The 23,297-nt window shown below is 60.2% G+C and overlaps 2 protein-coding genes across 2 annotated transcripts in view; one reads left to right on the top strand and one right to left on the bottom strand.

Annotated features, from left to right (window-relative positions):
• The window catches only part of RPL7A (ribosomal protein L7a), a 307,067-nt gene that overhangs the window by 138,015 nt on the left and 145,755 nt on the right, over positions 1-23,297 (top strand). The gene's annotated exons all lie outside the window — the stretch shown is intronic.
• Positions 5,129-6,890, bottom strand: LOC132368018 (uterocalin-like). Its single transcript, XM_059926625.1, has 5 exons — positions 6,795-6,890; positions 6,558-6,691; positions 6,226-6,299; positions 5,759-5,869; positions 5,129-5,322 (listed from the first exon to the last, which is right to left on the bottom strand). The coding sequence occupies exons 1-5, from the start codon at positions 6,888-6,890 to the stop codon at positions 5,129-5,131; spliced, it is 609 nt and encodes a 202-aa protein (XP_059782608.1).

Here is a 23,297-nt window from a genome sequence, read left to right as displayed (position 1 = left end):
GCCCATCCTGTCCGTCTGCCACCCAGGTGCCCACTGAGTGAGAGAAATGGTGCCCTTACTTCAGGTCTCAGCCCTCCTGAGACTGTCACCCAACCAGCTTGGCCTCACTGTGCCCCCCCCTGTGTGTGCTCCCCCGCACACGGGGACACCTGGGCAAAGGACAGGCCCCACCTGCCCTGGAAGCTGGACTCTACAGGCCTGAAAGAGCCAGAAACAGGCTCAGTCTTCCTCCAGCCCCGCCTTTGGTCTCTTGAAACCCAGAACACCTCGTCATCCCCCAGCGGGTGCCACAGCCTGCCACCTGGGCACAGCAGGGTGCCCATGGCATGACAAGGTCCCCCAGGGCAGCCATGCCCAGGCCCACCTGGCTTCATCATTTTCTTCAGGGTCGTACCTGACACCGGGAAGGGGGGGGGGGCCTTGGTCTGGCCCTCCTGTGCAGGGGTCTCAGAGCTGCAGCTCACGCCGTGGCCAGGAGCCAGTGTCACCTGTGGGTGCTGTACCTGGTCACCTTCCAGGGCCCACCATGAGTCCCTCCTTCTCCTTTTTCCAGAATCTTCTGGAATCTTTTTGACTCTTCCAGAGGAGAAGGGGACACTGTTCTGGCCAAGTGCTGGGGGACAGGGCGAGGGAAGCTGAGCCACAGGATGGAGGCGTGGGGTCCAGGGAGGTCACGGGGATGTGAATCCTGATTCTCCTCCGAAGGGGTCTCGGCAGAAATGAGCTTCGGGGCTGGTGGTCGGAAGGGGTGCAGGTGGAGGTGGTCCCCTTCCCTCGCCCGCCCTGTCCGGCAGTCTCTGCCCCTCTGGGACTTGCAGGTGGCCCCCAGCCCCTCGACGCAGGCAGCTGGTGCCCTCGGAGCTGCTGACCCTGCAGAGGCAGCTGCCCAGGGAGGCCCTGGCGCCCACAGTGTCCACTCGTGGGCCAGCGGGTCAGCGCCCCACCTGCTGCTTATGGGGCTGGAGGCGGTGGGGTGTGCAGAGCCATGGCAAGGGGGGCCTGCGCTCCCGTGCACTCCAAAGCCCCTGCCATTGGATGGGGCCTGGGTGCCAGCGGAGGGAGCACCCAGCGAGGCCAGAGTTGGTGTCTGGTTTGTCCAGGGCCCGGCCAGCCCTTCCTGCAGGGGCTGCCCTTGGTGGTGCCGGTTCTAAGGAGCGTGGGTTCTGGGTCCTCCCCGAGCCCCAGGGACATGGCTGTCTCTGCTTCTGAGGGACGGTGGGAGAGAAGCTTCTGGATAATGTGAATTTCCCCCGTCCCTGCTGATGGGGTCGAGCTGACGTTCCCGGTTCCTGCGTTTGCCTTCTGGAGAGTCAGGCCAGGAGGTTTTGCTGAACGGATGGGTGCTGTGTGCTGCCTTCTCGGCGCAGAAAACAATCCCATTACGCCCCTTAGAAATTGCATTTTATCCTCGTAAGCGTGGAGGTTGGATGCACTCAAATTCATTTGGAACGCTTGGGATCCTAACCCAAAAAGGAAAGCTGTTGGTGAAGTGCGGGGTGGCAGGTGGAGGGGACGCCTCGCTCAGAAGCTTCGGGGCTCGTCCCAGGCTGACCTCAGTGGCCGCAAAGCTGCCTGGGGCAGCCAGTGGTGGGTTTGTTTCCCGGTGCTGGGGTTTCTCTGGGTGGGTCCTCCCAGGGTATCGTTCCTCAATGAGCCCTTGCCCCCCAGCTTGCTCTGGGCCTGCTCGGGGACTGTCCCGAAAGTGCCCTGTTCCTGGGTTTGGGATGGACGTCGGAGGCCAGGTGATGGCACAGTGGCCACCAAGACGCAGACCCTTCAGCAAGGAGGAGGAGCGTTGGACCCTGGAGAACGCCCTTGGGCTTTTTGCGGGGCCGAGCTGGGCCGCCGTCCTGTCCTGGCGCTTCCTGCGGTCAGGTGCAGCCAAGCCGGCCAGGTGGGTCCACGCAGCCCAGATGCCAGGCGGCTGGGAAGCCCCTGTCCAGGCTGCCCCCCGGTAACCCCAGGGGTGCAGCGCCTGTGCTGCACGGGGGCTTGTAAATCGGGGCGGGGGGCAGCTTATTCAGAACGCAGCTCCTCCGTCTGTGAGGGGCCAGGGGTCAGGATACCTACCGGGCACACGGCCTCTGCTGGGGCAGGCGGCTCCTGAACCCGGTGCCCGGGGTGGGGTGGTGGAAGGGGTTCTAAGCAGCGCAGAAGGGCACTTGGGAGGAGTGTTGGGGTCTGCAGCGTCCCCGCCCCTCGTGGAGGGCGGCTCCGGGGGACGAGTCCAGCAACATCACAGCCGCAGTCTGACTCCCCAGGGTCCTTTGGAGGACACGGCTTCCCATTCCCCAGTCTTCTTCTCTCCTTTAAACCCACGGGCGCCTTAGCGGCTCTTGCTTTACAAATGGGGGAGGGATTCCAGGGCTAACAGTGCCCCCAGGCACGTCTCTGGTGTGGTTTCAGGGCCTGAGGGGGAGGGTGTGGGAGCTCTGTCCTCGGAGGGGGTGCCGGAGGGGTGCTTCTTCCTCCGTGGTGTCAGGGCCCAGCACTCACCCCACCGTCCCCATCAGAGTATCACGGAGCCTCAAAAGACAAAGACCAGGCTTAGAAGGCTGTCCCCCACCCCTGCCACCAGCATGTCCTTTTATATTTGGGATGCCCAAAGCAGGGCTGTGACCTCTGCCCCAGATGCCTTTGGCCTGGCCCGTCTGAGCGTGTGCGTGTGTGTGTGTGTGTGTGCGCGCGCCCGTGTGTGTTTTGTGCGTACATGGCGGGGTGAGCCCCTTGGGATCCCGGCAGGCCTGGCTTCGCTCAAATGGCCCCTTGGGCTCTTTCCAAATGCACTTGACTTTCCCAAGCCTGGTGGGCGGGCTCAGCTGTGCCAGGGGCTGGGGGTTGGCCGGCTGATACCCCCACCTGTGATGTGTGCCCCAGGGTGCTGGGGGCCTGGCCGTGGTAGGCGCTGGCAGCGGAGTGAAGGAGGGGCTCCACTCCAGCGCTGGGCCGGGCGGGAAGGCGGGTGCTCCTGAGCCCCCTGCCCGGCCATCCGTGAAGCGGGTGGGCCGTGCCCCCAGGGGTTGGGTGAGAAGCTGCCGAGTGGTGTGCTTCAGCCACTCCTGTAATTTCTGCTGCTTCGCAGGAGACGGGGGGTGGGGAGTAGACGGGACACCCCGGGGCTCAGCAAGAACCCCCCGCCACTGCAGTTGTGTCTGGGATCCAGGATTTCTGAAACCACCTTCGGAGCCGGCTTAGCTCTGGTGATGGGATGGGGTCCCTCCTCCCTTATCCTAAAGGCCCCCCACACCCCAGTGTGCTGGGGGTGGAATCGGAGCTGGAGGCAAGAGGTGCTAGGCCTTTCCCAGAGTAGGGGGGCGGGGGCCGGCGGCTCAGGGGTGAGAGTGGCTTGTGCTGAGGGGAAGTGGGAGTGAGCGAGGAGACCCGCAGACCATGACCCGGACCACTGGGACCCAGGGTGTCTGTGGGGTGGACCGGGGGTGGGTGCTGCCCGAGGCTGAGGGCGTGCAGGAGGCAAGGGGAGCGGACGTGGGTCGGGACACGGGCTTCGGGTGGAGGGGGCGGGGCGCCTGGGGGAGCCCAGGGCGAGGGCAGGCAGAGAGGGCGGGGGCAGCGCTGCCTGGGTGCTGGGTGTGGCCTGGTCCCAGCTGTGGAGGTGGGCGGTCCCTTCCTCTGACTGAGGGACCCTGCAGCCAGCTCCCCCTCGTCCTGGGCCGATGCAAGCCTTGGTGCTACACGGCCGAGCCTGGCCCAAGACATGGCCTCGGGGGACTCTTGGCCACCGGAGAGAGCCCCCTGGCCTGGGGCGGCAGTGGCCAGAGGTACAGCCCTTGGGGGAGCAAAGGGGCTCACCGGCTGTGGGGCAGGGAGCTTCCCTGAGGCTGGGGTCCAGTGGAGGGGGCCCTGGCTGATGGGGGACTCAGGTGGGCCTCCTGGGCCCTGGCCCCAGGTGGGAGCCCTGGCTGGGCACTGTGAATTGGAGCGGGCCTCAGGGGGTACCCACCAGGCTCTGGCGGCTCGAGGAGGGTAAGACACATCCTCTGCTACCTTCCCAGCCACCGTGTCCGCCCCCAGGGCCTCAGCCACTGTCATTTAGGGGAGACCAGGGTGTGGTCTGAAGGGGCCCCTAAGCTGCAGACGCTCTGCCGGCCAACCCACCGGAGCTGTGCTCTCTGCCTGGAGACCCCACTGCCGGGGTCTCACCCCACTGCACCACTGGGGTGAGCCCTGGGGCTGCCACTGCCCGCAGCCCCGAGCCTGAGGGGACCAGGGTGGCCGTGGGGCCTGGCCTCGCCCCCTCCCTGCACCATCTCCCAGCTTTGCGCTCTGAACGGCGTCCCGGTGAACCCCTAGCAGCTTCTCCAAACCTCGTGGACGTGAGTCCAAGGCCAGCTTGGTGTCGCCAGGAGGGTCCCCATCCCCTGTCCCCAGCAGCCTTGGCCTGGGATGGGGTGTCAGTGGGCAGCTCCCGGTCACCATGCTGGCACCGGCCAGGCTTGTGTTCGGGCTGAGGCCCCCCAGAGCACACTGGGTCCGGGGCAATCGTTTATTGGACACAGCAGGACAGGCCTCCAGGAGGGCGGAGGCTGCTCCTAGGGGGTGGGGCAGCTGAAGGGCTCCTTGGGTTAACCGAGATCTTCTGGTCCTTCGGTGCCTGGGAGACACCCCTGTGAACAAGAGGGGGTGCGGCAGGCTCAGGGGTGTGGGATGGCCGGGGTAGATCTGCCGGAGGGGCGGGGCACTGTTTTGAGAGCCAGGGCAGCTGGCTCCCCACTGCCCCGGGCCCTCCCCCGGGTCACGGCCTGGGGGTGTCTGTTGAGGGACAGAGGAAGTGATGGGGAGGGGCTTTTGTCACAGGCAGCCGCGTGCCGGGCCCTGGACCCCCAAGGTCTGCCCCCCCACAGCCCACCACCTACAGGCCCACCCCGAGTGTGTCCACAGGCCCCTCTGCCCCCCGCTGGCCCTGCCCGTGTCAGCCTGGGTCAGCCCGATGGGCGTCCCCACCTTGGGTCCCTCCCACGCCCCCCGGCACTGCATCCTGAGTCTCCGAGACGCCAAGGCCCCGCGTGTGCTGAGCAGCACCTGCTGCCGACCCCCACCCCCAGGCCCCCCCTGCTGCAGTGTCCGCAGGGTCAGAGGGCACCCACCTGGGCCCGCAGCCTCCCTGTCGTCAGGCGCAGAGGCAGCGATCTGTGGCGAGCCGAGCGGAGGTCCGGGCTGTGCCCTCCGCCCCCCGAGGCTGGGGCAGGGGTGGGCACCCACCAGTTCTGGTCACGTTGATGATGTTGGTCGTGTGGATCCCGTGGTTTCTGCAGTAGTCGGTAAACATGAGCAGGGCGTCCGGGCTTGCCTCAGGTGTCCGGCCTGGGGGCAGAGTGACAGGGGCCATCTCTCTTGCTGGTCATTTGGGATAGCGGGCGGTGGGGTTCTGGGGGCTGGGAGGCTGCCCTCTCGGGGTGTGGGCGTGGCTATGGGGACAGGACCAGCGTTCGGGTGGGGGCAGGCCTCTTCTCTGGGTCCTGGTCATCGCTGTCCCCTGTCCTTCGTTTACTCCACGTTGGGTTAAAGAGCTGGGGCCCCAGGAACGTCTGAGGGTGTCACATCACCTCCAAACGGCCTCGAGGTGGCCGGGGTCCGACCTGTGTCTTGCTGGCTGTGGCCCAGTGTTCTCCCTGGGGACTGGGACCCGCAGGGCACTGGGTGTCCCCGGAGGGGGCGGGGGGAGGGGCTGGCTCTGCCCTTGCGGGTGGCGGGTGGTCCACGTGTGGGCACGGGCAGGCGGGGGTTTCTGGGCACTTACTGAGGAGGCTCACTGCCACCACCTCCTTCTCACGTTCCTCGCGGTGGTTGCAGAGGATGATGTAGCTCTTGGGGTCCGCTTTTCCCAGGAAGACCCTGTTCTGGGCGGCATCTGTGACCCCGGGGGTCAGGATGGGAGGCGGGGCAAGAGCCAGACCCTGGGACCCCTCTGGTCCCGTCACAGGGCTTGATGACTCGCTCCTGAGGACCAGCCGGGCCCCGGGCTGGGCAGGACTGGGTGTGGGCCTCGGGCCCTTCCCGGACGCCTCCTCCCACGCGTGCCCGCCACTGCTGCTGGTGCCAGGGGGGTGCCGCGCCCGGCCCGGGGACGCCATCTCAAGGTGGGCGTCCTGGCAGCTGGGCTCCTGGCCACACTCGGCCCCGAACTGGAGGTGGAGTGGGGCCGGGCGGATGGGGCCACACTCCACCTCCAGCAGTGGGGCTGGAGGATGGCGGGTCTATACTTACTCTCCAGCAGGTACTGAAATTTCCTTTTCATTTTATTTGCCGTCATCGTAATCGGGACACATGCACCATTTACCCTGGGAGGGGGTGACAGGTCGCCTGGGAACCCGGGGTCTGGAAGGCAGGGCTCGGCCTTCTCCGTGCAGCCCCTCAGGGGGACTGGGGGGAGCCCAGCCACCCTGGACCTTGGACTCTCGTGTCCGTCTCCAGGCAGCGAGCCCCTCGCCCCGCCCCACATCACATCTGAGCCTGGGAAGCAGGCTGTGAGGGGGGCGGGGGACAGGGTCGTGCGACTCACCTGGGCTCCGCCCCGCCCGCACCTGCCCCAGACTTACTTCCTGCGCAGGTGGAGCTGCAGGGCCCTGGGGGTCACCTGGACGCGGTGGATGAGCAGCCGTGCGTCCTCGTCCTCCTTCAGGAGTTTGGGTTGGTTGGAGGCCAGCCCTGCCAAGAACCATTCGCCGCTGACCTGGGGAGCAGAGGGGGGGGCGCTGGTGCCGGCTGGCCCTGTGCCTGCGGCCGCTGCCCCCAGCCGCCTCTCCATCCCACGCCTGATGCCCGCGGCTGGCTACCAGAGTCTCGTTGAAGTTGGGGTCCTGGGGCCCCCAGTGCAGGGCCTGGGGGCAGCCGAGCAGGGTCAGCCCCACAGCCAGCAGCAGGAGGTTCATGGCGAGTCAGGGGGGCTGAGGGATGGCCGGCGGCACCTCGGACAGGTATCCAGAGCCCGTGGTGGTGGCCCTTTTGTCTCCTGCCGGGAGAGGTTCCTGGCCACGTGGCGGGCTGTCACCAGCCCCCTCCCATTGACCACAATTACCTTCTATTTGTTGAGCCTGCGGCCAACAATGGCCACTTTGCCCTTGTCCGCAGCCCCCCTGCCTGTCCGTGGTGCAGTCATGCTGTTTCCAAGAACAGCGGGTGTGTCCGCCTGGGCAGGCTTCCAGGGTCCTCGTGTTCCCACCAATGATCAAGTCACAGAGCCGCTTGCTGACCTGGCAGCCCTGGGCAGCCCTGAGGTCTCCCTTCTGACGGCCACCCAAGCGTTTGTGTGGCTTGGTCGTGGGGCCCTGGGACTCGGGGGGCGGCCCCGGGGGAGTGGCAGCACCGGATGCCCTGCCTCACCGGGGGGCTGACCGACCACCCTGGCTTGGGGGACAGGGGTGGCTCCGTGACACGGCCTGGGCCGTGCTGCCGGGCGCTTCCCCTGGAGTGGGCCATCTGGGCAGAGCCAGGCACAGCGGGAATGAGGGGGCTGCGAGCGGGAGCCGGGATGTGCCCCATCTCGACTCCCCTGCTGGAGCCTGACTGAGTTTGACTCCCTCGTGCCGCACAGGGACCCCCGGGGCCGTGGGGCACAGAGCAGAGCAGCGTGAGTGCAGACACTGGCCCCCTCACCCCCCAGGGCTGTGTCCTTAGCTCTCTGAGCCTTGGTTCCTCACCTTTGAAGGGGCAGTGACGATGCTGCCTGCCTGCTGACTGCCGGCCCGTTTCTTGGCTGCAAGACGCTTTGAAGATGCTCGTGTGGGGTCTCCCATCTCCCTCCCTCGTCCCCCACTGAAGCAGTGGCCTTGTGCAGCTGACTGTGCCCCAGGTAGAGTCCCTCCTTTGATATCGCAGTGCCACACCTTGGTGTCAAAACCGGGCAAGGACATTACGAGAAAGGAAAAATTGAACGTCACACTCACCCATGAATGTAGGTTCAGGAGCCCAGGTAAACATTATACAACGAATCCAGCCATCTGTGGAAAGGAAGGTACGTTACAACCTGTAGGGTTCCTTCCAGAACTGCAAGGTTGGTTTAGGGATTGTGAGTCAATCCATGGATTCCATCACTTAATAGAGCGGAGGGAAAATCCTCTGATCATGGTATTAGCTGCAGGAAAGGCACTGGATGAAAAGTCAACAACTATTCGTGGCAAAAACTCATACCGCTCTAGAAATTAAAGGGAGCTTCCTCATCTGATTAAGGGGTTTACAAAATACTGGGGCAACTGACCTCTCTCTTGGTGAAGCATCAGAAGCTTCTAGGAAGGGAAGGCAGAAGGATTTGCAAGGAAGTGACCAACCTGAGATGGTCCTAGGTGACATGACCACGTGTGGAGGATGTCCAGGTAACCTGCAGGTAACTTGTTCAGATTCGTTAGTGAGTTTAGAAAGGCGATTGGCCACAGGATCTATACACAAAAATGAACTGTTTCTATACGTGAGCACTGCTTACTTAGAAAATGAAATTTAGAGAGACTTTATTTACAATTCAGTGAAAAAAAATTAGCTAGGAACAAATCCAATGCAAAAATGGTGCAAGGCTTCTGCACAGTAAACTATAAGCTAGTATTGAGAAATTAAGATAAACTAGATACATTCATACACCGTGTACTTGGATTAGAAGCCTCAATACTATAAAAATGTCAATTCTTTTCCTAAGAACAATAGGCTCCCAATCAAAATTGCAACAGGGTATATGTCTCATGGGACTTCGCCAGCTGATTCCAAGATGTATGAAAATGCCGAGAGTTAAAAATAGCCGGGACTCTCCCGAAGGTCAACTTGGTGGGATTTGCTTTCCCAGACTCCTGTTCTCATTATGAGCTTTAGTGATGAAGCCAGCGTGTAATCTGTGTGAAGCTGAAAAAGAAATGAACCGAAAGAGCAAGAAACAGACCCTCGAGTCCGCGTACGGGCACTTCTGAGGGTGAAGATGGCTCTGCAGAGAAATGGGGTGAAAGGCAGCCTTTTTCATACATGGTGCTGGGTCGTCTGGGTGCTCATAAGGACAAGAAGGAACCTTGACCTTGACCTTACATCAAACACAAAGATAAATTCCAGCAGTGTTAAGAGTTGGATGTGCCCCACCCCGGGGATAGGTTGAAGTTCTAACCCAGGACCTCAGAATGGGACCCTGCTTAGAGGCAGGGTCTTTGCAGATTTAGTCGGTTAACGTGAGGTCACAGGGTAGGCCCGACCCAATGTGACTCGTGTCCGTGTAAAGATGACAAGTGTGGACACAGTCATGCAGAGGGAGAATGACCAGAAGACGGCCATGTGCTGACAGAGGTGGAGGTTGGATGGATGTAGCCACGACCCATCCTCCCCTCGAGCCTTTGGAAGGAGCCCGGCCCCGTGGACACCTTGACTTGGGATTCTGGCACCAGGAGGATAAGGCTGCCATCTCAGCCCTGTCTGTGGTCCTTTGATGCAGCAGCCACAGGACACACTTCCAGCAGGATAGTGGTCAAGGTCCCGGCAGGAGCAGTGAGCACATCCAGAGGGGTAATGAAAGAGTGTTTGGGGAAAGGGCTCCCGAAGAAGTGGTGGGAAGGGTTAGGTGAAACCCACAAGGGAGGTGTTACCGCCCTGGGCTCAGGGGCCTCGGGGAGCAGGTGGTGGACCCTGGGCTGCAGGTGTAGGCAGGGCCCCCAAGAAGGACACAGCGTGGCTGAGGTGCAGCCCAAGGGAGGGGCAGTGGGGGGTGAGTACCGCAGACTCTCGATCCTGCTCCCTGGGGGGCCTCCCTTTGGCCGAGTCCATCTGGAAGCCACCAGTTGCTGTACTGTCAGAGACTAGAGCCCCATTCCCCGCAAGACACAATGAAGTGGGTGAAAAATTCAGCCCCAGGGTGGCAGAGGTAAACTACTCATGTAGCCAAGGGCTCCTGTCCACGACATATAAAGAGCAGCTGCTAATCAACAAGAAAAAGACACAACTGTAGAAAATGGGCAACAGACCTCAGTTATCATTTGACAAAGACACCAAAACCATGAGAGAGTGTTTTAGCCCCGTTAGTGATCCAAGAAATGAACGTTATAATGAGATTTCACCCACCCCCACCCCCAATGCCCTAAATGACTAAAAGTAAAATGCCTGATTGAAACGGAGCAGGACCCCTTGATCCTTCCCCACCATGTCCTCCGCCTGCCTTTTGTCCGTGGAAAAACTTTAGCCAAAGAATAAGTTTAATCAGAGAAGTGAGAAAATGCAGAAGCAAAGGAAAACAGTCAAAGGAGACCAAATAATCATAGTTTAGTCATTAAGCATAGTCAAGGACCTTTGGTTCCTCCTCAAGGGCTATGGATAATATTCTGAGCCGTATCCTGTGAGCCGTCTTATAGATACTGAGACCCCCACCAGGTGGAAGAAGTGAACTACCTGATGACCAGGCTGTAGCCGGGACATAAGCTGCTGCAATTCTGAGAACTGGCCTCAAGGAAATGGGAACAAACCGACCCTGGAACTGAAGACTAACTGTACCTAAAACAATCCAGATGACGCTGATGAGAGCACCGCAGGACCAGTTTCAAGATGAGTGTCAGAGCTGACTGTGCTGTTTCTGCATGCAGCCCTCTCTCTGTCTATAAAAGCTCTTGTCCCCTGACTGTCAGTGGGGGGCCAGTCGGCCTTTGGACACGAGTCTGCCCTCCCCCCTCCCTGATCCCCGCCCCCCACCTGGTTGCTGGCCTTGGAAATAAAGCAAACTTTCCTATCCACCAGCCTTGTCTCTTTAATGGCTTTAGAGCAGCGAGCAGCCCGACCCCACTTTCAGTTACATGATCGCACCAGTGATGACAAGGACGTGGGGCAGCATGAGCTGATGCTCTGGGGAAGGGATGCTGGTCAGTTCAAAGACACGGGAGAGCCATGTGCACGGGCCGCCAAGGCCCCTGGATGCGTCTGCTGCTCTCCTGGGTGCCTCCCCACCCAGGTCTGTGCACAGAGCCCGGCCTGGAGGCCGCCCCAGGGTCACCGACAGAAGACCAGGCGATGGAGCTGTAGGCTCTTCACACGGTGGCTCTAGAGCCATGGGAATGGGGACTCACAGCTGTGCCTGTGGGGCCTCCTGGGCGGTGGATACACAGGGTTTGCCGGGTGATGATTCTCGGAGCTGCACACGGCTGTTGTGCACTTTTTTGTGAGTCGTACCAAAATAAGTAGAAAGAAGGCCGTGGAGCTATTAATGTGTTGATTTGATGACTGTTTCCCCAGAGGTTTTCTCCAAGTCTCCACCTGCCCCAGGATGAGGGTGACCTGGGGGCCTGAGGGTCTGGCAGCGTGGGCGGCTGGACAGTCGGGGACACCCTCCACCAGCCCAGATGGGAGGGGCTTTGCTGAGCTGGGAGCCCCAGGCCAGTGGAAGCGCTTTGGGAACAGAGTAGCTGTGGGTGTCCGGAGACTTGGTATTTCGTCCGTGCGCCACGGTTCCGCGGCTGCAGGGGGTTTCAGCGGTGTGCACGTCGGTGCGCCGTCCGCTCGAGTTGGTGAGCGCCCTCTGCCGGGCCCCTCGACTCCAGCTTGACAGGACTCTTGTCCCCAGGGCTGCTGGATTTTGTCATTCGTCTTTCTGCAGCGGCTGGCTGGGGGCCTCCCGAAGGGGCTGGTCTCACGGCGCCTGGGAAGCGGCTGCTGAGGGGGGCTGTGTGCAGGGAGAGGGCCGGCCCGGCCTGGCCCCGCTCAGGAGACCTCGGTCGTGGAGGGAGCAGTCAGGGTTGTGGGCAGAGGCCTTGGGGTGCGGGGGCGGGAGGGTCGGGTGGCCCAGGTAAGCCACCTGGACCAGCACGGGTGCTGGGCGGGGGGAGAGGGCGTGACAGCGAGCATCCCTGGTGGCTTCAGGACGGGGCCGCGGGGACGCCCCTGCGGGTTGGCACAGACACTGGTGGAATTGAGTCGCGTGCACTCTGCACCCTGAAGCTGGGGTCGGGGTGGCGGCCGGCCTTCCCAGAGAGGCGATGGGCAGCAGGAGGGGCTGTGTGGTCCCCATGCTCCTGGCCACGGTCCAGCCTGCAAAGCACAGAGCGGCCACCGCTGGCCACAGGCCTGGAGCCCTGGGAGTGTGCCAGGCCGCTCACTAGCCGTCTGGCGTGAGGAGGGGACCCCCAACCCCATGCCCCAGAGAACGCGGGGTGCCCAGCGTGCCTCCTGTCGTGGCGTGCTCTCTTACCTTTAGGGTGAATTGCAAAGTCCCCGTGGGGACCAGCGTGAGTGAGGGATGCTTAAAGAGGCCACCTGATGGAGGTAGCTGGAAAAGTTTGAAGACTTTCCCGGGACCTGGGTCAACGGTCCACACGTGGGGTGTCGGGAATGAGCCCGTTCAGGTCTCCTCAGGGAGCAGCTCCGGTTTGTGGTGCAGTGTGAGGGGCCCAGGAGCCAACAGGCTGGCAGTGGAGGGGCCATGGGGGGTGGGGCTGTGCGGGGGCTGGGCTCACTGAATCCCTTCCTGTTTTCACAGATGTCGGGTGAGGCTTGGCGGGTCACTCAAGGTCACGCTTGGAGTGAGGGTGGCCGGTCAGGTCCCGGCCATGGTCCCTACCTGCGGCACTGGCCTAACTCCTCTCCACCCCCCAGGGGTCCCCATCTTCACTCCAGGCAGGTCTCCTGACAAGGCCAACATGCTTCCAAAACGTCAGTTCCTAATGGCTCCGTGTCATGGCATCTCCCTTCTCAGAGGAAGGCACGGCCGACTTCCAGACCCGGGGTCTCACACCCGATCGCCCGAGTCTGTCCTCGGTGTCCTCCTCGACAGGGGCCCCATGGTGAGAGCCCTCCACCCAGAAGGAGTCCCTCCTCAGCCAGAAGCTTCGCAGCAATCACGTCACCCAGGGCCCAGGGCTCCAGGCACCCTGGCACTTTCGCAAAAGTTTCCTGAGATGCTAATTTTCAGGAACAAAAGCTGTTGTTGTGGAGGCCGCTTCCTGGAACAGACCTGTCTGAGGCCTCTGGCCTGGGACCAGCGGCTGCACACCTGTGTTCCCGCCCGCGTGGCAGGTGTGGAGACCAAAGTCTTCATCCTTGTCCTGGGGCCCAGGTGACCTCAGCCACCTGCGGGCACTCATGTCAGTGTGACCAGCTTGCCTCCTCCACCTTCCAGCCTCCACGGAGACCGGTTGCCAGGGTGACACTGAGAACAACGAGAAGCTGGTAGCTGTTTAACACCGCGGCCAGCTCCGCAGCAGCAAGGGAGCCGCACCTGGGCAGGCGGTCAGAAGGAGGCGGGGCCGCACCTGGGCAGGTGGTCAGAAGGAGGCGGGGCCGCACCTGGGCAGGTGGTCAGAAGGAGGCGGTCCTATCTTGGGGCTGGCAGTGGGCCTTCTGCAGGTGGTTGTTCAAGTGACCCTGAAGCCTCTCGCCTTCTGAGACGGCCCACACTCTATCTATGGAGCGTGTAGCTCTCTAAATAAACCTGCCTTTACTTAAAAAAAAAAGTGACCCTGCAGACCCCACAGCCCAGTGGCCTGAGATCTGTCCCTGGGGCTCCCCCAACCCTCCACCTTCCAGGGATGCAGAGATTCAGTTGTCCTGCACCACATCCTGCCCCGCATGCCAACACCAGGCTGCCCGCTGTCACCCCCCCGCCCGTCTGCGAGGCTGGTCCTGTGTGTGCAGGTAGTTCTCCCCACTAGTGAGTCGTTTCAGGAGGGGCTGGTCTACCCTGCCCTTGCTGCTGTCCTCCCAGAAGTCTTTGATTGACCCCTGATGTCGCTCTGTCCTCTGATGGTGTGCGTGTGTGTGCCAGCCTGCAGGCAGCAAAGTCACTGACACGGTGAACGTTAGACCAGGAAATGAAGACCTGGCTTTTCCGTAGGGACGCCTGCCACCAAGATGCCGGCGGCTCCTGGGGTTCCTCCGGTGCAGCCGTTGAAACGGCTCTCGTATGTGATGGGGTCTCATACTTTCATTTTAGCTGTATTTGAAATTCACAAAAACAGTATCACAGGGCATATTCTTTTGTGTCTAGCTTATTATGCAGGAAATATTGTGTTTGTGAGATTCATCCATATTATTTTTAAATTAATTAATTTTTTATTGTGCTACAACATACCTAACATAACATTTACCATCTTGACCACTTTTAAGTGCACAGCTCGGTGGCATCAAGCACATTCACATTGTTGTGCAACCATCACCACATCCGTCTCCAGAACTTTCTCATCTTCCCAAACTCTGTCCCCACTAAACACTAACTCCCCTCCCCCTCCCCCAGCCCCTGAACCCCAGCATCTAATTTCTGTCTCTATGGATTTGACTCCTCTAGGGACCTCATATAAGTGGATCCTACAGGATTTGTCTTTTTTTTTTTTTTTAATCTTTTTCTTTTTTTTTTTTTTAATTTTATTTATGTATTTATTATTTATTTTTGGCTGTGTTGGGTATTCGTTTCTGTGCGAAGGCTTGCTCTAGTTGCGGCAAGTGGGGGCCACTCTTCATCGAGGTGCACGGGCCTCTCACTATCGCGGCCTCTCCCGTTGCGGAGCACAGGCTCCAGATGCGCAGGCTCAGTAGTTGTGGCTCACAGGCCCAGTTGCTCCGCGGCATGTGGGATCTTCCCAGACCAGGGCTCGAACCCGTGTCCCCTGCATTGGCAGGCAGATTCTCAACCACTGCGCCACCAGGGAAGCCCTAGAAATGTATATATATATATATATTTGAATTCTGGGATTTCTCTTTATTTCTTTTTATAGTTTTTATATCTCTGAGGTGTCCCATGTTTTTGTTCTTTTTGAGCATACTTTTCCATCCTATTCCTGAACATACATACTTAGGAATCTGGTGACTCCAATTCTGGCTCACCAGGGCAGTAGCCTGCGTTTGGGTTGTGTTTCCTTTCATTACGTGTTCGCTGGTTTGGTGTTGTATCTGGATACCATGAAGGGTGCGGTTTAGATTCTCAATTCTGTTTTGCTACTCCCAAGAGTCCTTGGCAGTCAGTTTCTTGGCTGGCTCTGTTCCCTCCGTGTGGTGGGTCAGAAGTGTCTGTCCATCCTTTCGGGCCTGGCTGGGCTGCAGGTCTATCCTCCCACGGGGAACCAGGAGCTGCGGGGACTCAGGGCCTGCCCTCCGTGGCACTCTGCCTCCTGGGGTTCCCTTTCCTCCCCAGCTGGTTCTTCAGGCCAGGAAGACCCAGAGTTCCTGTCGAGTGTAGCCACCCAGCCTGAGCCAAACAGGGCCCGTGCTCAGACAGAAAGCTGCTTAACAAAAAGGGGAAAGTCAGCCAGCGCTATTTTCTATCCCCAAGGCCAACTTCTCTCCAGTTTCTGCTGTCTGTTGGTCACTCTCCAGTACCTTTGGAGAGTTGTTTTTATATTTTCTGCAGACTTGTCAGTTACTCTGTGTGAGTGGTGGGGATGGTCTGATGGCAGCGACTGTGTTCCTGGCAGCAAGGCCTGGACTCGTGTGTCTGATGGGTCAGGATGACACAGATGGTCGTCGGGCAGGGCAGGAGCAGCGTGACCCAGTACGAGGCTGCTGTGGTAATCCAGGTGGGAGGAGGTGGCGGCTTGGACCAGGGGGCAGCAGTGGGGCGGGTGAAGGGGGTCGGATTCTGTTTTGAAAAGAGAGTCGAGGATGTGCTGAGGGGTCGGATGAGGATGTGCTGAGGGGTCGGATGAGGATATGGGAGAGAGGGGCCTGAGGACTTAAGCGTGTGCGTGGCGCTGGCCTCCACCCTCTTTTCCTCCCGCATTTGTAAGCTAGGAAATGTCTCTGGGGGCTTCCCTGGTGGCGCAGTGGTTAAGAATCCGCCTGCCAATGCAGGGGACACGGGTTTGAGCCCTGGTCCGGGAAGACCTCACATGCCGCGGAGCAACTGAGCCCGTGCGCCACAACTACTAAGCCTGCGCTCTACAGCCCGCGAACCACAACTACTGAGCCCGCGTGCCACAACTACTGAAGCCCACATGACACGACTACTGAAGCCCGCGTGCCTAGAGCCCGTGCTCTGCAACAAGAGAAGCCACCGCAATGAGAAGCCCGTGCACCGCAATGAAGAGTAGCCCCGGCTTGACCCAACTAGAGAAAGCCCGCGTGAAGCAACGAAGACCCAATGCAGCCAATAACTAAAAAAAAAAAAAAAAAGTCTGCCCGAGTGACTGGGAAGATGCAAGAGGGCGGGTGAAGCCGGGTCCGCTCTAGACGCAGGAGTGGACGTCAGTGGACGTGCAGAGCTGGCGGTGCTGGGCGCTCTGGGGACGGCGGCTGCACCACAGAGTAGGTTCCAGAGCCACTGCCTGGCCCTGTGCTTGAAGCCATGAGATGTGCAGGGTCCCTGTGGGGCTGAGTGTGGAGAGGAGGTGATGCATGATGACTCCTGGGCTTTTTGCACGGAAGCACCTGAGACTCGGGTGGAGTGAGGGGTCCAGGGCTGCCACTTCCTGGCGGGGAGGCCCCGGGCAAACCGCGCGGAGTGTCAGGGCACCCTGGGAAGGAACTGGAGTAAAACATCGTCTCACAAGGCCTTTGAGAGGAAGAACGGGATGGGGCAGTGTACGTGTGAGAGTGATCTGGTCACAGCCGAGGACCGTGTAAGTGGACAAATCACTTCCAGGCGGCTTGAGCCAGAGCCAGGCCCTGGCCCTGGCCCTCCGGCCACGAGGTGAGCCCCTGGGCGAGCCTTTCCCCCAACTGGGTCCCCCCGACCCTCGGACTCCTGGAGCTCGGGGAATCTGCTGCTGGTCCGTGAGCCCCCAAGCCTACCCACCGTCCTGCCCCTGCCAGGTCTGGTGCCCCTAAGTTCAGTCTGTTTGGGGATAGCCATGGGGGTGGGGGAACACCTGGTATGGCCCATCTCAGAGAGGGATGTTTGTGCCACTTAGAAGCGGCCAGGGCTCCCTGGACCATCCAGGCACACTCGGGGGACCCCCAGCCTCATTTCAGGCCAAGAGGGTCCGAGCAGTGTGGCCGGGGACCAGTCCTCCGAGGCCCCTCCCCCAAGTGTTTTTCTGACATTATCCCAGCAAGGCCAGGTGGCGTCCGTCCATCGCAGGCTTGGTGACGTGCGCAAAAAGAGGCTGCAAAAACACTGACTTTGGAAAATGCCGGCACCTCAGGGAGCCTGGCTGCCTGGGGCAGAAAGCGGCCGAAGTCCCTCTGAGGTCAGAGGGCATGGGTGGGGTCGCGCTTGGCCTGCGTCCCCCACCTGCAGAGCATTCAGTTTGCAGAGGCCACTCACAGGAGCCAAGCTCCGTTTCCTCCTCCGCCGTCGGAATGAAAGGCTCCGAGTGAGGGGTCCCTGGGCGGTCCCCCCAGGGCAGCTCCCGGGTCACGTGTGTGTCCTTGGCCGGAGCCTGCAGCCGGACAGGCAGACAGTGGGATGGCGATGGGGAGGTGGGCACAGGAAGAAGCCTGGCCGCCCCCCTCCCTCCCCAGCGCCCTTACCCTGGTCTCCGCAGGTTGGGCTGCCAGAGAGCACGCCGGGCGCCCGCTTAAGCTCCACTGTCAGATGATGAATAATATTTTAGTACAAGCATGGCCCATATTGCGGGCATCTGTATTTTTATTTGCTGAATCTGGCAATCCCATCCCAGGGGCCTGAGCTCTAAACCCCATTCTCTCCTCCCCACCACATGCCATCGGTGGGCTCCCCATCCTAGGGGACCTTCCCTGCAACGTCCCCACATCTGTCTGTCTTTCCCTCCAGTCCCAGCTCTAGCTGCACCTGCCACCTGTCTCTGGCCCTGTAACGCTGCGTGGTGACCCTCGGAGGCCTGTCCACCTCACTAGCCCTCCAGGGGGCGGTGCTGCAGTGCGTGAGCCACCTGCCTCAGCCGGCGTCTGCGCCCAGATGGGCCACCCACCCCCATTCACCAACCCCCATGCATCACCTTCCAGGGCCCCCGGTGGGCTGGGTGCTGGGGACACGGTGATGAGGCCGTCCAAGCCCCTGGGGACTGGGTCCGTGGGTGGGGTGGACAGGCCAGGGCTAATGCCTCCCTGTGTCACGGTCCTTGACCTCAATGCCACTGTGCAGGGTCACTACTCCAGGGCCCTTGCCACGGCCTGGAGCCCCAGATGCCCGGCTTCCTCCATGCCCCATTCATTCTGGAACTCTGAGCCTGGCACCTCTTACGAGGCTGAGTTTGGGGGTTGCAGCTCAAGCTCAGGGAGAAAGCAACACAGAGGCGACGGGTGGGCCTGGGGTTCCGGGGCTGTGGATCCCTTGAGGTCGGCTGGCGGGGCCTTCCTTGCCTCCAAGAGGGCGACCTTTTTCCCGGGCATGGCCAAGGTCCCCTCCGCCTCATGCGCCAAACCCGGCCCTAGTGCTGACCGGACCCTGGCTTTGAAATGCCCGTCTTTAAGAGCAGCACGGAGGACCAGATCTCAGGACGCAGCCTCAGAGCATCCAGCCCCTGACCATCCACTGACCGCGAGGGAGGAAAGGCCACCGCCCTGGCTCCTGGCTCAGAGCACAGACACCGAGATTGATTATTTAATTGGGGCATTTGCGTGTCAGACTCTTTGCTGGGTGCTGAGAATACAGTGATGGCCAAGACCCAGACCCACCCTTGTAACTCACGGCTCCCGCTCAACTGTCTCAGCAGCAGGAATCACGCCAAGGCAGTGCTGGTGTCACGGGGTCTGTCGGCAGTGTTCCAGGCGCTCCACACGTATCCGCTGACTTAATCCCTGCCATGACAACCTTTCGGCGTAGGTGCTCTTATTATCCGCAATTGCGGGTGTGGAAACTGAGGCCCAGAGAGGCCCAGAACCGTGGCCAAGATCACACAGCGGGTAGGCGGCAATCTGCTCCAGCATCCTGCAGGTGCCGGAGGGGAGGAGGGTGCAGGCAGTCCCAGCGCACAAACATCACTGGTGAGGGCAGGTAAAGGGGTTGAAGTTTCCGTGTTTCCACCTGCTGGGAGTCAGGGCCAACGAAACATGAGCTACTTTCTTGCCCAGGAGGTCAGGTCTGAGACACACCTGGTTGTGGGGAGGTGGCACCTGGGGCATGGAGGGCAGAGCCACTTGGGGTGAGATGCATACACCCAGCCTCCGGGCCAGTGGAAAAGTAGGCCAAAGGCGCCAGTGCTCGTGGATGGACACACACAGAAGTACAGAGACCCCCCCCCTTCTAAGAATTGCGAGAGGAGGGGACGAGGGGGGATCTAGTTATACTGTAGCTACAATCAAGTTGGACCCTCCTTTTTTTTTTTTTTTTTTACAAATTTTTTTTTTAACTTATTTATTATTTATTCATTATTTATTTTTGGCTGTGTTGGGTCTTCGTTTCTGTGCGAGGGCTTTCTCTAGTTGTGGCAAGCGGGGGCCACTCTTCATCGCGGTGCGCGGGCCTCTCACTATCGCGGCCTCTCCTGTTGTGGAGCACAGGCTCCAGACGCGCAGGCTCAGTAGTTGTGGCTCACGGGCCTAGTTGCTCCGCGGCATGTGGGATCTTACCAGACCAGGGCTCGAACCCGTGTCCCCTGCATTGGCAGGCAGATTCTCAACCACTGCGCCACCAGGGAAGCCCGGACCCTCCTTTTTTTAAAAAAAGAAAACAGAAACAAACTATTTATTTATTGATTGATTTATTTGGCTGCACCGGGTCTTGGTTGTGGCATGCGGGATCTTTTTAGTAGCGGCATGTGGGCTTCTTAGTTGTGGCATGCATGTGGGATCTAGTTCCCCGACCAGGGATCGAACCCGGGTCCCCTGCATTGGGAGCACAGAGTCTCACCCACTGGACCACCAGGGAAGTCCCCTGGGTCCTCCTTACAGCTTTAACTGGTGTCCGGCAACCTGGTCCTCTATGTCCTCCCGGTGAGGGGCAGAGCTGGGACGTGGCAGAGATTCGAGCTCCTGGGACTGGGAACAGCTCCTTGGGTTGGGGAGCTGGGTGGGCGGGCACCCCAGAGCCCCTCTGTGGGCAGTTTCAGGTCAGACGTGCGGGACCTGCTGTCCTCTATGGTTTCTGGCTGCAGCCATGTCAGTGGGTTTCCTCTGACCTCCAGGGACGACCTGGCCATGAGTTTAGCAGGTCTGCTGGGCCCTTCGGCCCATCCTCCGCATGCACCACGTCATGTCCACGCTGCCCTGGTCCCGCGGCCGCACAAAGTTTGGTGGCTGCAGGAGCCCCAAATGCCCTGAGGGGCCCTGGCCTTTCCGTGCCCCCGGCTCGCTGCGGGGGGTGGGGGGGTGAAGATGTGATTCCAGGCACGTTTCTTGGGAATGATTGAAAAATCTGAGCTTCAGGAGGGCTTTGAAAGCGGACACCAGGTGGGCACACAGTGCCAACGTGCCCGGGTGGAGGTGCAGCTGGCCTTCCTCAGTGGAGGGTCTGCCGGCTTCATGCAGGGACAGTGCCAGGCCTGGGGGTGACACTGGCTGATTCAGGATGGGGACCTTTGGGTGAGCTGACCTTGCCCAGTCCCCTCCCATCCCCTGCACGAGCTCCCCACGCCACCCACCTGAATCGCTGGACAGAACCTGGCTGCTGCTTTGCCGAGCTCTGCGGGGTTGGGGTCTCGTCCCCCTCCCCCGGTGCCCCTTGCTCCTGGACCTGCCTCTCCTGGCTGCGCGCATGTTTGCCTGTGGGGTTGGCGGCCAGGCCCTTCTCCTCCGCCCCCTTTCTAGCAGCGGGCCCTGCCGGGAGGCGTCCCAAGCTCGGACGTGGCAGCAGGAGGTCAGCCCGCGCGCACTGGGACCACTGACCTCTATTTTCTGGTCTCTCTACCTCCACACCCAGGGCTTTGTGCCTGGAGGGGAAGGGCACAAGGGTACCTCCTCTCCCCTCAGTTCCACCCAAGCGGGGCCCGGCCCTCTGTGTCCTGCTGCCGCTCTGCCCGGAGACTCCGCTGGGCCCGGGTCGTGTCTGGACAACACCCACAGGGGGGGCCCTCCTCCTGCCCTCTGCCAGCTGAGGCCAAGAAAGAAGGACGCTACCTTCCGGAGAGGAAACCTTTGGGGGATCCGGGGTGAAAGAGGACGGCCGCGTGCATGGACGCCTCTTGCCCGGCTGGGTGCGGCGGGGGCGGCCGCCCTTCCTTCCGGTCCTCCCCAGGCCGGCCCTGCGCTCTGACCCTCCCCGCTTAGCTGGACTCCAGAGCTGCCCCCGCCCCGGGGCTCCCCACACCCACGCTGGACAGGCAGAGTCCCATCCAGTGGTGAGTCACACTGCTCTGCGGGGTGGGTCCTGGGGACCCCCGCTCACAGGTCCAGGAGACTCAGGACGTCGACGCCCCTGCCCCTGCTGGCCCCAGCCTGCAAAACTGCCGCTGGAGTCCCCAGCGATGGCCCTGGGTGCTTGGCTCGGGCCCCCGCCGCCTTGGCAATAGGCACCTTCGGGTGGGCGTCTGGGTGTAAAGATCACTGATGTGACAGGGGCCGCGTGGGGCGGGGTGTGCAGTTATCGGGGTTACCGATGTTCTTTTCTCCTGAAAACAAAATCTTTTGTAATCATAGCAAGTGGAATGAATATAGACGCTGAGAATGTTCCTGCTTAAGACCCCACTGGCATTCTGGGGCGACTGCATGTCTTTTCTACCTACTGTCCTCGAGCCAGCTTACTTAGTTTTTTGTAAGTTGAAGTATAGTTGATTTACAATGTTTCAGGTGTACGGCAACGTGATTCAGTTTTATATATATATATATATATATATATATATACATATATATATATATATGTATATATATATATATATTCTTCTTCAGATTATTTTTCCATTATAGGTTATTACAAGGTATTGAGTATAGGCCTCTGTGTTATACAGTAGGTCCTTGTTGTTTATCTATTTTATATATAGTAGCGTGTATCTGTGAATCCCAAACTCCCGATTTAATCCCCCCACTATCCCCTTTGGTAACCATAAGTTTGTTTTCTATGTCTGTGAGTCTATTTCTATTTTATAAATAAGTTCATTTGTATTATTTCTTTAGATTCCATATATAAGTGATATCATTTATAATTTTTGTCTTCCTCTGTCTGACTTACTTCACTTAGTATGATAATTTCCAGGTCCATCCATGTTGCTGCAAATGGAATTATTTCATTCTTTTATGGCTGGGTAGTGTTCCATTGTATATCTGTACCACATCTTCTTTACCCACTCATCTGTCGATGGACACTTGGGTTGCTTCCATGTCTTGGCTATTGTAGATAGTGCTGCAGTGAGCATTGGGGTGCATGTATCTTTTCAAGTTCGTGTTTTCCCTGGATACATGCCCAGGGGCTCTGACCCCTGGACGGTGGGGCCCAGCTTCCCTGCCCGCTGCACCTGTTACCTTGTCCATCTGGGGGTCTCTGGGTTTGGGTCGGGCAGTAGCCCGCTGGCCAGCCCCAGCTCCAGCCCCGCGCTGAGCTCCAGAGCCTGGCTCGGATGGCCAGGGCCCTGGAGACTCTCCGCTCTGGGCTCAGCTCGCCTCTAAGACTCCCCCTGGGGTGGGTGGTGCTTCCCTGTGGCCCAGGGTCATCAGCCACCTCCCATGCATCAATGTGGGCGGCCCCTGTTCTCCCCAGACGCCAGCCTTCCGCACCAGCAGGCCCCGGCCATGGCCCAGCAGGCTGGACCGAGTTTCCGGACAGGGAGCTGGAGGCCGGCCTGGCCATGAGAGTGCGGGGTGCCCCTGGCCCCCTGCCCATCCGGATGGAGCCTCTTTGTCCCAGCATCTGGCTCCTTTGGAAGGGACACAAAACTCTCCGTCCCCACAGCCTGGAGCCCTGGTCCTCGTGCAGCCCGACTCAGTGATTATGAGCAGACACCGGTGCTGGGCGGGGCTGGTCCCTGAGGGAAGCGCCCTTGGGGTTTGGGGCCGGCCCTCGGTCCTCTCCTGCTGCCCCCAGCAGTCGTCAGCCTTTGCCCCATCCTGGGGGTTTCGGGCGCAGCCGGCCATGGGGAGGGTCTCCGGCGGTGCTCGCCTGCGGAGGAAGGGGTGGCGCCAGCCGCTCCTCAGCCTGGGGCACCCCCTCGCCCTGCCCAGTGGCTCCCCGCTCGAGCTGCACTGCAGGCGGGTAGGCGTTTACGGAGCCTGTGTGGGTAGTTTGGCTCCTGTTCAGAGGGGAGGGGGGAGGCGGGGTAACCCTGGGAGGGGGGCAGAGGGTCTGGGAGGCAGGGGCACTGGGGTGGTGGAGCTGCCCTGTCCAGTGGGTCAGGGGAGGAGCCTGGTAACATTTTCCCGGTTGACTTGGAAGGAAGGACAAACTCTCTCTCATTTTTTTTTTTTTAAATTTTATTGGAAATACATTTCTTTTTTTTTTTTTTTTAATTTATTTATTTTTGGCTGCGTTGGGTCTTCGTTGCTGTGCGTGGGCTTTCTTTTTAGTTGCAGTGAGCAGGGGCTACTCTTCATTGCCGTGCGCGGGCCTCTCATTGTGGTGA

The sequence above is a fragment of the Balaenoptera ricei genome, chromosome 6 (assembly GCF_028023285.1).
Source record: "Balaenoptera ricei isolate mBalRic1 chromosome 6, mBalRic1.hap2, whole genome shotgun sequence".
NCBI classification, from domain to species: Eukaryota; Metazoa; Chordata; class Mammalia; order Artiodactyla; family Balaenopteridae; genus Balaenoptera; species Balaenoptera ricei.
Note: the sequence above shows the minus strand (reverse complement) of the source record. Positions and strands in the feature narration are given on the sequence as shown.

Bases quoted from the DNA above. Each gene is read 5' to 3' on its own strand.
- LOC132368018 (XM_059926625.1), bottom strand. From the start codon at position 6,890: ATGAACCTCCTGCTGCTGGCTGTGGGGCTGACCCTGCTCGGCTGCCCC. The intron at 6,300-6,557 runs GTAAGTCTGGGG...ACCCCCTCCCAG, and splicing joins CAGCTCCACCTGCGCAGGAA to GGTAAATGGTGCATGTGTCC. The intron at 5,870-6,225 runs GTAAGTATAGAC...CCGGGGTCACAG, and splicing joins ATTTCAGTACCTGCTGGAGA to ATGCCGCCCAGAACAGGGTC.